Source organism: Salvelinus sp. IW2-2015, linkage group LG18 (assembly GCF_002910315.2).
Source record: "Salvelinus sp. IW2-2015 linkage group LG18, ASM291031v2, whole genome shotgun sequence".
In the NCBI taxonomy this organism is placed as follows: domain Eukaryota; kingdom Metazoa; phylum Chordata; class Actinopteri; order Salmoniformes; family Salmonidae; genus Salvelinus; species Salvelinus sp. IW2-2015.
Window position 1 is genome coordinate 68,373,052 of NC_036858.1, and position 16,343 is coordinate 68,389,394.

The following is a 16,343-nucleotide window of genomic DNA, read 5'->3' on the forward strand; positions in this document are numbered from 1 at the left end:
TTTCACAACAACTACCTTATACACACAAGTGTAAAGGAATGAATAAGAATATGTACATTAAAAATGCTGTGAGCATTAGCGGCATCAGAGCTTGAGGAAGCCTAACTAAATGGTCATGTGGAATTTGACTGTCATCAATCAATCAAATGTATTTATAAAGCCCTTCTTACATCAGTTGATATCTCAAAGTGCTGTACAGAAACACAGCCCAAAACCCCAAACAGCAAGCAATGCAGGTGTAGAAGCACGGTGGCTAGGAAAATACACCTCTGCTGTTTTCAATCAGGATCTCAGCGATCACTGCCTCATTGCCTGCATCCGCTATGGGTCCGCGGTCAAACGACCACCCCTCATCACTGTCAAACGCTCCCTAAAACACTTCTGCGATCAGGCCTTTCTAATCGACCTGGCCCGGGTATCCTGGAAGGATATTGACCTCATCCCGTCAGTCAAGGATGCCTGGTCGTTCTTTAAAAGTAATTTCCTCACCATCTTAAATAAGCATGCCCCTTTCAAAAAATGTTGAACTAAGAACAGATATAGCCCTTGGTTCTCTCCAGAGCTGACTGCCCTTGACCAGCACAAAAAAATCCTGTGGAGGACTGCAATAGCATCGAATAGTCCCTGTGATATGCAACTGTTCAGGGAAGTCAGGAACCAATACACGCAGTCAGTCAGGAAAGCAAAGGCTAGCTTTTTCAAACAGGAATTTGCATCCTGTAGCTCTAACTACCCAAAAAGTTTTGGGACACTAAAGTTCATTGATAACAAGAGCACCTCCTCCCAGCTACCCACTGCTCTGAGGCTAGGTAACACTGTCACCACCGATAAATCCATAATTTTCGATTTAAAAAAATATTTCTCTACGGCTGGCCATGCTTTCCTCCTGGCTACCCCAACCCCGGCCAACAGCTCCACCCCCCCCTGCAGCTACTTGCCCGAGCCTCCCCAGCTTCTCCTTCACCCAAATCCAGATAGCAGATGTTCTGAAAGAGCTGTAAAGCCTGGACCTGTACAAATCAGCTGGGCTAGACAATCTGGACCCTCTTTCTAAAACTATCCACCGCCATTGTTGCAACCCCTATTACCAATCTGTTCAACCTCTCTTTCGTATTGTCCGAGATCCCTAAAGATTGGAAAGCTGCCACGGTCAAAGGGGCCTCTTCAAAGGGGGTGACACTGTAGACCCAAAGTGTTATAGACCTATATCCGTCCTGCCCTGCCGCTCTAAAGTTTTCGAAAAGCCAAGTTAATAAACAGATCACTGACCATTTCGAATCCCACCGTACCTTCTCCGCTGTGCAATCTGGTTTCCGAGCTGGTCACGGGTGCACCTCAGCCACGCTCAAGGTACTAAACGATATCATAACCGCCATCAATAAAAAAAACAGTACTGTGCAGCCGTCTTCATCAACCTGGCCAAGGCTTTCAACTCTGTCAATCACTGTATTCTTATCGGRAGACTCAATAGCCTTGGTTTCTCAAATGACTGCCTTGCCTGGTTCACCAACTACTTCTCTGATAGAGTTCAGTGTGTCAAATCGGAGGGCCTGTTGTCCGGACCTCTGGCAGTCTCAATGGGGGTGCCACAGGGTTCAATTATCAGGCCGACTCTTTTCTCTGGATATATCAATGATGTCGCTCTTGCTGCGGGTGATTCCCTGATCCACCTCTACGCAGACGACACCATTCTATATACAGTGGGGAGAACAAGTATTTGATACACTGCCGATTTTGCAGGTTTTCCTACTTACAAAGCATGTAGAGGTCTGCAATTTTTATCATAGGTACACTTCAACTGTGAGAGACGGAATCTAAAACAAAAATCCAGAAAATCACATTGTATGATTTTTAAGTAATTAATTAGCATTTTATTGCATGACATAAGTATTTGATACATCAGAAAAGCAGAACTTAATATTTGTAGTAGTCTACCACTGTACCAGACAGATGATGTATGGTTGATGATGGATGGTAGCATTGCTGTTCATAGCAGGGCATACGCACTACAGTGGCATATGTAATAGCAGAGCTAAAAGCTACGTTTAGTGGGTCATGATGGTGTGGTATGACGGTGGCGCATTACGGCGTAGTATGCACCCAAGTTGTACGTTAACTTTGTGTGGTAACAAACTAGGCCTGGGAATTGCCAGGAACCTCACCATACGATGCCATCGCCATGCGATGCTATGCCATGCTATACTAGCGCCATGCCATGCTATACTAGCGCCATGCTATACTAGCGCCATGCCGTGCTATACTAGCGCCATGCTATACTAGCGCCATGCCGTGCTATACTAGCGCCATGCTATACTAGCGCCATGCCATGCTATACTAGCGCCATGCTATACTAGCGCCATGCCATGCTATACTAGCGCCATGCTATACTAGCGCCATGCCGTGCTATACTAGCACCATACTTAGGTGCCGATACGATATGTATGTATTGAGATTCAATACTGCAACGTATTACGGTTTGATGTTCTAAAAAATATTGCTCACTATATCTCTGCTGCAGAGAGACGAGAGAGCATGAGAACTAGTTTTGATCAGTCATGGAAATAAAAGTGCTGAAAACATGTTGGCTCACTATTTAAAATGAAGATGGCGAACGAGCTATAGCATGAAAATGACCCGCGTTTTGMTACAGCCGACTAGCGCTAGTTAACTACCTAGAAGAGAGAAAAAAATTGATACTTGGAGTCAAAGTATATCATCCAAAATAATATTGCGATATGTAACTGTATATAACTTTTATCCCCCGATCACTATAAGAAACCTCGCCTCCAACCTAAAAGTCAAGAAGCTTTTGGTCTGGCTAAGAGGATGTATAGTTGACTTTATTAAAGGTTTGAATAGCATTAGGATGCTACAGTAACACTTCTATCACTCATCTTAAAACGAGTGCTTTCTCAGGTCTCCCACCAAGAGACCCAACCGGMGGCTTGGTAATGAGTTGTTCATTAGCCAGAGGCTAACTCTGTGATGAGTGTTAGGAGGAGAGTCGTGTGAATTCCTCCCATAGAGCTGCCTGCAATGTTAATGGCAGCACAATAATTGTTCCCATGTTCTGCCAAGTGTGAGAAACGATGAACAACTGTGACTTCATGAGAATCACTTTGGAAATCACGTTAACGTAGGCTGTTTGTCAGCGAGATGACTGTCAATTTCACACACAAACAAACCGAGCAATGTTGACTAATTTTACTTAAAAAAAWATATATATATCTTTCTGGAATTACCTGTTATTGTAAACGGTGTTGGTATTGTAATTTTGCAGAGCAGACTTAATGAAGTGGAATATGCACATCATTCATTAGAATGATTATAGCGATCTACATCCGTGTCAGCTGCAGCTCACTACCACCACCATACCTCCCCTCCACCTTAAGAAATAACGTCAGAACACATCATTTTGCTCTAGAAGACATGCGTCACATTTTTCTTAATCGTTCTCAGGACATGATGTACTTATTCATGCTCCTCTGTCTAAAGATATAGATTTTTTTTATAAGGTTTGATCATTGATTTGATAAGTTTATGATAAAATGCTGAGCGTCTGAATGCTATTGGTTGCCACAGCCACCAGTTGATTTTGGCCTGAAAGAGCAGGCCAGAGCAGATGCTGGTCGTGTTCAGCAGAGCGAGGGCTTCTGGACTTCAGTAGCTTGCGCTCTATCCATACCATCCCGCCTGTTGGTTTATTTACTGCTAACCTTGGCAAGAGGACTTCCTGTTTGAGTTATTGCCGGTCTGGCCTGCGGTGTGTTACAGGCTTGCAGTGCTGCAGTGTTTCACCGTTTGGCTTGACCCATGCTGTCATTGTCAGCGCGGCCATATTTCCCAACAGTTGGTTATAGAGGCAGGCGAGATTGAGGCCAAATTTGACTTGATTTTCCCTTACGAAAAATGTATCTACTCTTACAAAAATGTCCATGAATTAGAATTCATAATAATTCACATTTCCTGTTGCTGCAATATTTTTTTTCCTGCTGTAGCAAATGAAGATCCTACATCTGTACTCTTCACTGGCTTTGTTTTGGCACACAGCTCCTGTGTGTTCTAACACTGATGGAAATCCATCTGGCTGTTTAGTCACAGACTGTCCTTCTGCTTTTGATGTTGCCGTGACATCAGAACAGCAACCATATGAGAATAGGCAATCGACAAATCCTCCATCGTCTGTGGGCCTCACAAAACGTATTGTTGCGGATCAATCATGCACCTGGCGATGATTGGAAAGCGCACCTGCACCAGAGTTATTGTATAATTCTGTTTTCTTAACTTAAGTCTAGAACGTTTCTAAAATGTTGTCCTGATGGTTATCAACAGGGAGACAACGACATGTGTTTGGTCCATTATATAGTATAAAACATTGTTTTCCTTTTTATATTGGGTGTAATTTACAGGCTGTCAGGGTGTCTGATCCAACATGCAGAAATACTCTTGGTCTCCCTCTTGAGAAGATCTAATGCGGTCTGCATGACTCGACATACAAATTGTAAAGTTATTTGAATGGCTGTGAGCCCTAAGATAAAATAAAACATGCCCTCTGCCCTTCCTCTGTCCATCTGGTTTTGATAAGTAGCCTACGTTCTAAGTTCTTGAATGGAATAATGGTCTACTGCCATAGGACCACGGACCCTTTTTCTTCATCAAAGTGCTTTTGACACTCACTGACATTTTGAAAGCTGCTCGAAGCAGAGCAATAACAGTCAGGGGCACCTTGTTGCCACAGTAACATGATGATGCAAATCATGCGCTTCTAATTCCACAGCCAACCTTGAAGAAATAAATCAATAGAACCAACAGAGAACTTAGGAAGACTACAATATTTTACACGTTTTCTAACCATTTGCTTTCAAAATTAGTCTGGGAAATGTGCTTGACATTCTCGGTGTTTGACATTTATGAACATGGGGGTTTACTATCATTAGATTATCCTTTTCTGAGGGACAAACATTTTCCACTGAATGTAGATTGTGACCTTGTCTACGTGTTTCTATATTCATGTGTCTTTGTTTCTTTGGCAGGATGACTGGAACGCTATTGAGTCATCAAATCAGGCCCAGGTCCACCGCAACGCAGATGACCAAACCCACAGCCTGGAGACACTCCCCTCAGGTAAGAGCCAGATACCCAGCCAGGCGTCCCACAGCGCCGTCCATTCTGATTAGCCCCCCCCCTCACACACACCCTCCCCCCATTTACAGACATGATGAGAAGATTAGTCAACACAGGACTCCAGGTTGACATGTTGTTCAACCGACTGTGCAATAGTGGAGGGTTCCAGCTGTGGTTCTGTTTAAAACTAGTAAACTACCTTTACTGTTTACAAGGTCAGGGCTAATTATACAAGGTGTGTGTATAGGAATGTTATGAAAATAATCTGAATTCATCTGGGTGTTTTTCAGAGTGTCTGATCTTCATCAATGGGCCAATCACCCAAATCTCTATCGTACCAATTTGTGAGCCCGTTCAACTGAACCGGGATCCAATTTAGCAGAGCTGCTTTATGCATTAAGCTACGGGTGTAAGCATATGCTGACGTTACATAGGCTTCTCCTGCATTTAAAAAAGCAGCATGCTGTGTATGGAGGGATATAAATTACAGTAGTTTTACCATCAGAACTGTTACATATTCTCTCCTTGGCAAGGTAGTCCCTAGAGAGCTGTTCCATTTAATTTATGTCAGAAACATTGTGTGTTTTCTGTAAAGGTAGGGCAGGGATACATCTTTCTGCTTTTGTATCCTGAGCAATATGTAGAAAGAATACTCTGGGGTGTACAGTAGTTCCAGGGAATCATCACTATTCAGATATCTTGTTTCAATGCCTCACACTATTTAGGTCACTCCGCTTAACTTCTTGCAATATAGGGGGTGCTGTTCCGCATTAGCATATTTGTGTCTCCAAATTAAACTGCCTCGTGCTAATTCTTGATCGTACAATATGCATATTATTGTTATTATTGGATAGAAAACACCTTCTAGTTTCTATAGAAGTTGGAATTTTGTCTCTGAGTGGTACAGAACAATTTCTACAGCACTTTTCATGACAGGGTTCAGATTTCAGAAATTTTTACCTCTGATCTGGGGTCTGTTTATAAGGCCACAGTGAATGCTATGAAGGAACCGACACTGCCTACGTCTTCCTCTGGGTGTCTGTACGTCATCACGTTTTCAATGAAGTCGATGGGACGTTCACAGCCATTATAAATGACAAAAATGTACAGAGACCGTCCTTTCCAACTTGCGCCTCAAGCGTGAAGGCCATCGGACCTGCCCTCGTTCCAAATCGTTTTCTAACCAGCAATATTTCTCCGGTCATGTTTTCAGTCGTTATAGTTGTTAAAAACATCATAATGTAGTTAATTTGAGCCGTTTTATATCAATTTATATCCGTTTAGTGCGATTTTGAGGAATTTCTTTTGTTTGCGTTCTGAAAGTTTGGACACACGTTTTAGGGAGTCGGTCGTTGGTGGTGGACATTTCGAAGGACAAAGGACATCTATCGACCAAAAGACGTTTATAACATAGAAAGGATACATTGCCAAGAATATGATGGAAGAACAGCTCAAAGTAAGCAATATTTAATTATGATAAACCGTGTTTCTGTCGAAATATTTTAACGCATAATTCGCCATTTTGTTTGGTATAGCTTCACTTGGCCAACCCTGTATTGAAAAGTAAGGATAATTTTAAAAATGTAATACCGCGGTTGCATTAAGAACTAATTTGTCTTTCGATTGCTGTCAACCCTGTATTTTTTAGTCAAGTATATGATTAGCTTTCAATTAAACTAGATCACTCTGATAGATGACGTCAGAACATATTGAGGCTTGATTTCCTAGTATTTTTATTGTGTAACCACGGTTTTGTATGGCTAAATATGCACCTTTTCGAACAAACTGTATATGTATATTGTAAAATGATGTTACAGGAGTGTCATCGGAAGAATTCTGAGAAGGTTAGTGAAAAAATTAATATATTTTGGCGGTGATTACGTTATAGCGCTCTTTGGCTGGAATCGATGCTCTGGTAACGTTTGTTCATGTGGTATGCTAACTTATCGATTTATTGTGTTTTCGCTGAAAAACGCTTAGAAAATCTGAAATATGGTCTGAAATCACAAGAACTGGGTCTTTCCATTGCTATGCTTTGTCTATTTTTATGAAATGTTTTATGATGAGTAAATTGGTCATACACGTTGCTCTATCTAGTAATTCTAGTCGATTTGTGATGGTGGGTGCAATTGTAAACTGTGATTTCTACCTGAAATATGCACTTTTTTTCTAACAAAACTATCCTATACCATGAATATGTTATCAGACTGTCATCTGAAGAGGTTTTTTCTGGTTAGTGGATATCAATATCTTAGTTGAGCCGAATTGGTGATAGCACTGAAGGAGTAAGAAACTGATGGAGTAGAATAGTGGTGTATTTTGCTAACGTGTTTAGCTAATAGATTTACATATATTTTGTCTTCCCTGTAAAACATTTTAAAAATCTGAAATGGTGGCTTTATTCACAAGATTGTGTATCTTTCATCTGGTGTCTTGGACTTGTGATTTAATGATATTTAGATGCTACTATCTACTTTTGAAGCTATGCTAGGTATGCTAATTAGTGTGTGGGGGGTGTGGGGGGTGCTCCCGGATCCGGGGTAGAGGCTCGTGAAAGGTTAATCAATCAATCAATCAATTTTATTTTATATAGCCCTTCGTACATCAGCTAATATCTCGAAGTGCTGTACAGACACCCAGCCTAAAAACCCCAAACAGCTAGTAATGCAGGTGTAGAAGCACGGTGGCTAGGAAAAACTCCCTAGAAAGGCCAAAACCTAGGAAGAAACCTAGGAGAGGAACCAGGCTATGAGGGGTGGCCAGTCCTCTTCTGGCTGTGCCGGGTGGAGATTATAACAGAACTATGCCAAGATGTTCAAAAATGTTCATAAGTGACAAGCATGGTCAAATAATAATCATGAATAATTTTCAGTTGGCTTTTCATAGCCGATCATCAAGAGTTGAAAAACAACAGGTCTGGGACAGGTGGCGGTTCCATAACCGCAGGCAGAACAGCTGAAACTGGAATAGCAGCAAGGCCAGGCGGACTGGGGACAGCAAGGAGTCACCACGGGCGGCAGTCCCGACGCATGGTCCTAGGGCCCAGGTCCTCCGAGAGAAAGAAAGAGAGAAGGAGAAAATTAGAGAGAGCCAAGATTTTCAAAATTTCCATAAATGACAAGCATGGTCAAATAATAATCAGGAATAAATCTGTTGGCTTTTCATAGCCGATCATTAAGAGTTGAAAACAGCAGGTCTGGGACAGGTAGGGGTTCCATAACCGCAGGCAGAACAGTTGAAACTGGAATAGCAGCAAGGCCAGGCGGACTGGGGACAGCAAGGAGTCACCACGGCCGGTAGTCCCGACGTATGGTCCTAGGGCTCAGGTCCTCCGAGAGAAAGAAAGAGAGGAGAAAATTAGAGAGAGCCAAGATTTTCAAAATGTTCATAAATGACAAGCATGGTCAAATAATAATCAGGAATAAATCTCAGTTGGCTTTTCATAGCCGATCATTAAGAGTTGAAAACAGCAGGTCTGGGACAGGTAGGGGTTCCGTAACCGCAGGCAGAACAGTTGAAACTGGAATAGCAGCAAGGCCAGGCGGACTGGGGACAGCAAGGTGTCATCATGCCCGGTAGTCCTGACGTAGGTCCTAGGGCTCAGGTTCTCAGAGAGAAAGAGAGAACGAGAGAATTAGAGAGAGCATACTTAAATTCACACAGGACACTGGATTAAGACAGGAGAAGTACTCCAGGTAACCAACTGACCCTAGCCCCCGACACAAACTACTGCAGCATAAATACTGGAGGCTGAGACAGGAGCGGTCAGGGAGACACTGTGGCCCCATCCGAAGAAACCCCCGGACAGGGCCAAATAGGAAGGATATAACCCCACCCACTTTGCCAAAGCACAGCCCCCCGCACCACTAGAGGGAAATCCTCAACCACCAACTTACAATCCTGAGACAAGGCCGAGTATAGGCCCACAAAGGTCTCCACCACAGCACAAACCAAGGGGGGCGCCAACCCAACAGGAAAATCACGTCAGTAACTCAACCCACTCAAGTGACGCACCCCTCCTAGGGACGGCATGAAAAGAGCACCAGCAAGCCAGTGACTCAGCCCCTGTAACAGGGTTAGAGGCAGATAATCCCAGTGGAGAGAGGGGAACCGGCCTGGCAGAGACAGCAAGGGCGGTTCGTTGCTCCAGAGCCTTTCCGTTCACCTTCACAACTCCTGGGCCAGACTACACTCAAGCATATGACCTACTGAAAGAGATAAGTCTTCATAAAGACTTAAAGGTTGAGACCGAAGTCTGCGTCTCTCACATGGGTAGGCAGACTGTTCCATAAAAATGGAGATCTATAGGAGAAAAGCCCTGCCGTCCCGCTGTTTGCTTAGAAATTCTATGGACAATTAGGAGGCCTGCGTCTTGTGACCGTAGCGTACGTATTGGTATGTACGGCAGGACCAACTCGGAAAGATAGGTAGGAGCAAGCCCATGTAACGCTTATAGGTTAACAGTAAAACCTTGAAATCAGCCCTTGCCTTAACAGGAAGCCAGTGTAGGGAAGCTAGCAATGGAGTAAATATGATCAAATTTCTTGGTTCTAGTCAGGATTCTAGCAGCCGTATTAAGCACTAACTGAAGTTTAATTTAGTGCTTTATCCGGGTAGCCGGAAAGTTAGAGCATTGCAGTAGTCTAACCTAGAAGTAACAAATGCATGATTAATTTTTCTGCATCATTTTTGGACAGAACATTTCTGATTTTGCAATGTTACGTAGATGGAAAAAAAGCTGTCCTTGAAACAGTCTTGATATGTTCGTCAAAAGAGAGATCGGGTCAAGAAGTAACGCCGAGGTCCATTCACAGTTTTTATTTGAGACGACTTTACAACCATCAAAACGATGAATTGTCAGATTTAACAGAAGATCTCTTTGTTTCTTGGGACCTAGAACAAGCATCTCTGTTTTGTCCGAGTTTAAAAGTAGAAGACGTTTTCAGCCATCCACTTCCTTATGTCTGAAACACAGGCTTCTAGCGAGGGCAATTTTGGGGCTTCACCATGTTTCATTGAAATGTACAACTGTGTTCATCCGCATAGCAGTGGAAGTTAACATTATATTTTCGAATAACATCCCCAAGAGGTAAAATATATAGTGAAAACAATAGTGGTCCTAAAACGGAACCTTGAGGAACACCGAAATGTACAGTTGATTTGTCAGAGGACAAACCATTCACAGAGACAAACTGATATCTTTCCGACAGATAAGATCTAAACCAGGCCAAGAACTTGTCCGTGTAGACCAATTTGGGTTCCAGTCTCTCCAAAAGAATGTGGTGATCGATGGTGTCAAAGGCAGCACTAAGGTCTAGTAGCACGAGGACAGATGCAGAGCCTCGGTCTGACGCCATTAAAAGGTCATTTACCACCTTCACAAGTGCAGTCTCAGTGCTATGATGGGGTCTAAAACCAGACTGAAGCATTTCGTATACATTATTTGTCTTCAGAAAGGCAGTGAGTTGCTGCGGCACAGCTTTTTCTAAAATCTTGAGAGGAATGGAAGATTCGATATAGGCCGATAGTTTTTTAATATTTTCCGGGTCAAGGTTTGGCTTTTTCAAGAGAGGCTTTATCACTGCCACTTTTAGTGAGTTTGGTACACATCCGGTGGATAGAGAGCTGTTTATTATGTTCAACATAGGAGGGCCAAGCACAGGAAGCAGCTCCTTCAGCAGTTTAGTAGGAATAGGACCAGTAATGCAGCTTGAAGGTTTAGAGGCCATGATTATTTTCATCATTGTGTCAAGAGATATAGTACTAAAACACTTAAGTGTCTCTCTCCGATCCCAGGCCTCGCAGAGCTGTGCAGATCCAGGACAGCTAAGCCGGAGGGAATACGCAGATTCAAAGAGGAGTCCGTCATTGCTTTCTAATGGTCATGATCTTTTCCTCAAAGAAGTTCATGAATTATTACTGCTGAAGTGAAAGCCATCCTCTCTTGGGAATGCTGCTTTTTAGTTAGTTTCGCAACAGTATCAAAAGAAATTTTTGGATTGTTCTTATTTTCCTCGATTAAGTTTGGAAAAGTAGGATGATCGAGCAGCAGTGAGGGCTCTTCGGTCTGCACGTACTGTCTTTCCAAAAGCTAGTCGGAAGACTTCCAGTTTGGTGTGGCGCCATTTCCGTTCCAATTTCCTGGAAGCTTGCTTCAAAGCTCGGGTATTTTCTGTATACCAGGGAGCTAGTTTCTTATGACAAATGTTTTTCGTTTTTAGGGGTGCAACTGCATCTAGGGTATTGCGCAAGGTTAAATTGAGTTCCTCAGTTAGGTGGTTAACTGATTTTTGTCCTCTGACGTCCTTGGGTAGGCAGAAGGAGTCTGGAAGGGCATCAAGGAATTTTTGTGTTGTCTGAGAATTTATAGCACGACTTTTTGATGCTCCTTGGTTGGGGTCTGAGCAGATTATTTGTTGCGATTGCAAACGTAATAAAATGGTGGTCCGATAGTCCAGGATTATGTGGAAAAACATTAAGTCTAAACAAATTTATTCCATGGGACAAAACTAGGTCCAGAGTATGACTGTGGCAGTGAGTAGGTCCAGAAGACACCCACTGAGTCGATAATGGCTCCGAAATACTTTTGGAGTGGGTCTGTGGACTTCTCCATGTGATATTAAAATCACAAAAAATTAGAATATGATCTGCTATGACTACAAGGTCTGATAGGAATTCAGGAAACTAGAGAGGAACGCTGTATATGGCCCAGGAGGCCTGTAAAAGTAGCTATAAAAAGTGATTGAGTAGGCTGCATAGATTTCATGCTAGAAGCTAAAAAAGACGAAAACGCCATTTTCTTTTTTGGTAAATTGAAATTTCTATCGTAAATGTTAGCAACACCTCCGCCTTTGCGGGATGCACGGGGGATATGGTCAACTAGTGTAACCAGGAGGTGAGGCCTCATTTAACACAGTAAATTCATCAGGCTTAAGCCATGTTTCAGTCAGGCCAATCACATCAAGATTATGATCAGTGATTAGTTCATTGACTATGACTGCCTTTGAAGTGAGGGATCTAACATTAAGTAACCCTATTTTGAGATGTGAGGTATCACGATCTCTTTCAATAATGGCAGGAATGGAGGAGGTCTTTATCCTAAGAAGATTGCTAAGGCGAACACCGCCATGTTTAGTTTGGCCCAACCTAGGTCGAGGCACAGACACAGTCTCAATGGGTATGGCTGAGCTGACTACACTGACTGTGCTATTGGCAGACTCCACTAAGCTGGCAGGTTGGCTAACAGCCTGCTGCCTGGCCTGCACCCTATTTCATTGTGGGGCTAGAGGAGTTAGAGCCCTATCTATGTTGGTAGATAAGATGAGAGCACCCCTCCAGCTAGGATGGAGTCCGTCACACCTCAGCAGGTCAGGCTGGTCCTGTTTGTGGGTGAGTCCCAGAAAGAGGGCCAATTATCTACAAATTCTATCTTTTGGGAGGGGAGAAAACAGTTTTCAACCAGCGATTGAGTTGTGAGACTCTGCTGTGGAGCTCGTCACTCCCCTACTGGAGGGGGCCAGAGACAATTACTCGATGCCGACACGTCGTTTCTTTCTAGCTGATTTACACGCTGAAGCTATGTTGCACTTGGTGACTCTGACTGTTTCATCCTAACATCGTTGGTGCCGACGTGGATAACAATATCTCTATACTCTCTACACTCGCCAGATTTAGCTTTAGCCAGCACCATCTTTAGATTAGCCTTAACGTCGGTAGCCCTGCCCCTGGTAAACAGTGTATGATCGCTGGGTGATTCGCTTTAAGTCTAATACTGCGGGTAATGGAGTCGCCAATGACTAGGGTTTTCAATTTGTCAGAGCTAATGGTGGGAGCCTTCGGCGTCTCAGACCCCGTAACGGGAGGAGTAGAGACAAGAGAAGACTCAGACTCAGACTCCGACTCGCTACATAATGGGGAGAACCGTTGAAAGTTTCTGTCGGCTGAATGAGCGACACCGTTGAGCATTCCAACAGCATTTCCCTCCAGAAGCCATGAGAAAGTTGTCCGGTCTGCGGGGACTGTGCGGGGGGATTTATACTAACGTTACTATCTGTACTTACTGGTGGCACAGACGCTGTTTCTTCCTTTCCTACACTGAAATTACCCTTGCCTAACGATTGCGTCTGAAGCTGGGCTTGTAGCACAGCTATTCTCGCCGTAAGGCGATCGTTCTCCTGTATATTATGAGTACAGCGACTGCAATTAGAAGACATCATGTTAATGTTACTACTTAGCTTCGGCTGTTGAAGGTGTTGACGAACCATGTCCAGATAAAGCGTCCGGAGTGAAAAAGTTGAATGAGGGAAAAAAGTTGCYATGGAAAAAACAAAAAATATAAACGGTAATTAAAAACAAAAACAAAACAAAAAAACGTAAAGTTGTCAGCTAGCAAAGTAAAGTTGGCAGCAAAACGCACAGCAACAAAACGCACAGCAACACTCAAGTTGGACCTAAACAAAGAATTCACAGAAGGGTTGCAGTTTTTAATTAAGCAGATTTCCAGATGGCCTAATATACAGTTACTCCTTTTTTGACTAAGTAAGTATGACATCAGAGCTGAATTTATCTATATCCTACACCATCCATTCCTAAATGTACATTCCCATATTACTACTGTACAATACGGTATAAGATCTGCTAGCAACTCCTTGACATATGGAGCTGAAGATCCATCCAAAATGTGGGTCCAAATGTGCCAAGGCAGCAGTGAGGGGCCTTCCCCTCTATCTGTAGGACTTTGTGCTCCTCCAAGCTGCCCATCAGCCACAGTACTATGTTTCAGCTAGAGAGCTCCACACTTCCCCACACAAAGGTTCTTATAAGGCTACATGGTTCCCTGTCCGAATGCAAAAACAAGCCCACAGACGACCACCTATGGTACAGTTTTGGGCAGACTGGTATACTCAGTGTATGTGAGGCAAACATTAGGAAAACCTTCCTATTATTGAGTTGCACCCCTCTCCTTTTGCCCTCAGAAAAGCCTCAATTCGTCGGGGCATGGACTCTACAAGGTGTCGATAAGCGTTCCACAGAGATGCTAGTCCATGTTGACTTCAATGCTTCCCACAGTTGTGTCAAGTTGGCTGGATGTTCTTTTGGTGGTGGACCATTGTTTAATTATTATAATTTTGTTATTTTACCATCCAAAATTCATGACATTACGATCTTGTCTCATCGCCGCAACTCCCCAACGGGCTCGGGAGAGGTGAAGTTCGAGTAATGCGTCCTCTGAAACATGACCCGCCAAACCGCGCTTCTTAATAACACCCGGTCGCTTAACCCACTAGAGCGAGATGAGCCAAGCCCTTCCCTAACCTGGACGACGCTGGGCCAATTGTGCGCTGCCCTATGGTACTCCCGGTCACTGCCGGGATCGAACCCCAGGCTGTAGTGACGCTGCAACACTGCAATGCAGTGCAATGCAGTGCCTTAGACCGCTGCGCCACTCAGGAGGGCACGGTGGACCCTTCTTGATACACATGGGAAACTGTTGAGCGTGTGAAACCCAGCAGCGTTGCAGTTCTTGACACAAACTGGTGCGCCTGGCTAGGGGCTGTGGCGGTGAGAGAATTTCGTCAGCCGGGGATTGTCAAGCAAATACCTGGGTCCATTCCATCATGATGTACTGGTGGGTCCATTCTAACATGATGTACTGGGTGTAGGGCTGTGGCGGTAATGACATTTTGTCAGACGGTTATTGTCAAGCAAATAACTGTCGGTCTCACGGTAATTTACCGTTAATTAACATAAACCCAGTTGCTGAGTGAGAGAGAGATTGATGGTCAAAAGATAAAGGGAGAAAAAAAAGTCAAAATAAAACATAATAAAAGTACATTTGAATGACACTAAGTGGCAGTGTTTTTACAACTAATGCCGGTTTGCCTGAGGCTGATGCCATGCAGGTGTTTGTACACATGCATATACACACACTCTCATTCAAATAAACACATACAAGAACACACACATACATGTAATAGTGCCAGACATGCACTCAAACATATACAGTTGGCATTGCTGTTATGATTTCAGTTGTCCTTGATGTCCTTTGTTTTAAATGTATTATTTTGTWAKAWWWWWWTTGTGTTATTTGCAGTTTTCTTCCGTCTTTTCCTCGTTTCTCTACATTATCTTGGTTGTTGGTGCATTGGGGTATTCTTGGGGGAATGGAATGAATTGTATTTCTTTTTTCTTCTTCTGGGGGGGACTGTGGGAGGGGTCTCGAATGGTTGAGGGACAGCTATTGGGGAACTGTGGGGGGATCTTGGAGGGTTTGGGTTTCACAAGATTGTGTTCATGAAAAAGTAAACTGACATATATTTTATATCACTATCATGCACACGCGCCCTCACACACAGGGATGGCTCTGTTGCAGAAAGACTGATACATGTTTGATAGTGTCTTGATGCTGTATTCTTTATCCTTCATGTTCTAATACTTTAATGTTACCCCTTGTGTTTTTGTAATAAAAAAACATAAACCCATTTAGCATCTCGTGGCTTCCACACTGTCATGACACTCCTTTGTGAGGGTCAAAAGGACCCATCAGCTAGGCAAATGTTTGAGGATAGCTAGAGTTTGGCCTGTTTGACTTGAAAACCTTGCAGAAACTCTCCCCCACAAATGGAAGGCTGAAAATCCTTTGTTACACAGAGACTTTGCCGCCAAAACTACAACATCTAAAATTGGACAATTAAACAATATTTCTAACATAAAGAATGTGAGAAATGGTCGGTGGGGATTTAAAGAACAATCTTGTAAAGTGTATTTTGTGATGTCATTAAGGATGGTATAACTGTATCTCTGAGGGTGTACACATGCTAGTTTTCAGGTTTGTATCTAAATGTTGTATAAAACATATTAAGTATGACAGTATTTTTTTTAAGATAGAAATGTGATTTTAGCCTTCTAAATGAGAGAAACCTGGGCCCAGTCGGTATCCATGGCCACGTGAGCACAGACATTGTGTCGGCGTGTTGGAACGCCCCTAAGACCAAAGTGCTTAAAAGGACTTGCTAACAAAATTTACATGAGACCAAAACATGCCGGYTTGCTGCCAGTGTGTAAAGTGGTCCTAGCTCTACCCTGAATAATCAACCATTGAGACCAGAGAACGTGAGGACGTGGTCCACACGTTGAAATTGTTAAAAGTACAAGACCAGAAAATGGTAAGACCCTCTGAAACTCTCGTCAAGTGAAGAGATAAAGACTAGACTGGAACA

The 16,343-nt window shown here is 43.2% G+C and overlaps 1 protein-coding gene across 1 annotated transcript in view; it reads left to right on the forward strand.

Annotated features, from left to right (window-relative positions):
• Positions 1 to 16,343, forward strand: part of LOC111977608 (polypeptide N-acetylgalactosaminyltransferase 2-like) — a 121,233-nt gene that overhangs the window by 51,660 nt on the left and 53,230 nt on the right. Inside the window, 1 exon segment of the mRNA XM_024007112.2 lies at positions 5,034 to 5,124. Within this exon segment, the coding sequence (XP_023862880.1) occupies positions 5,034 to 5,124 (91 nt within the window).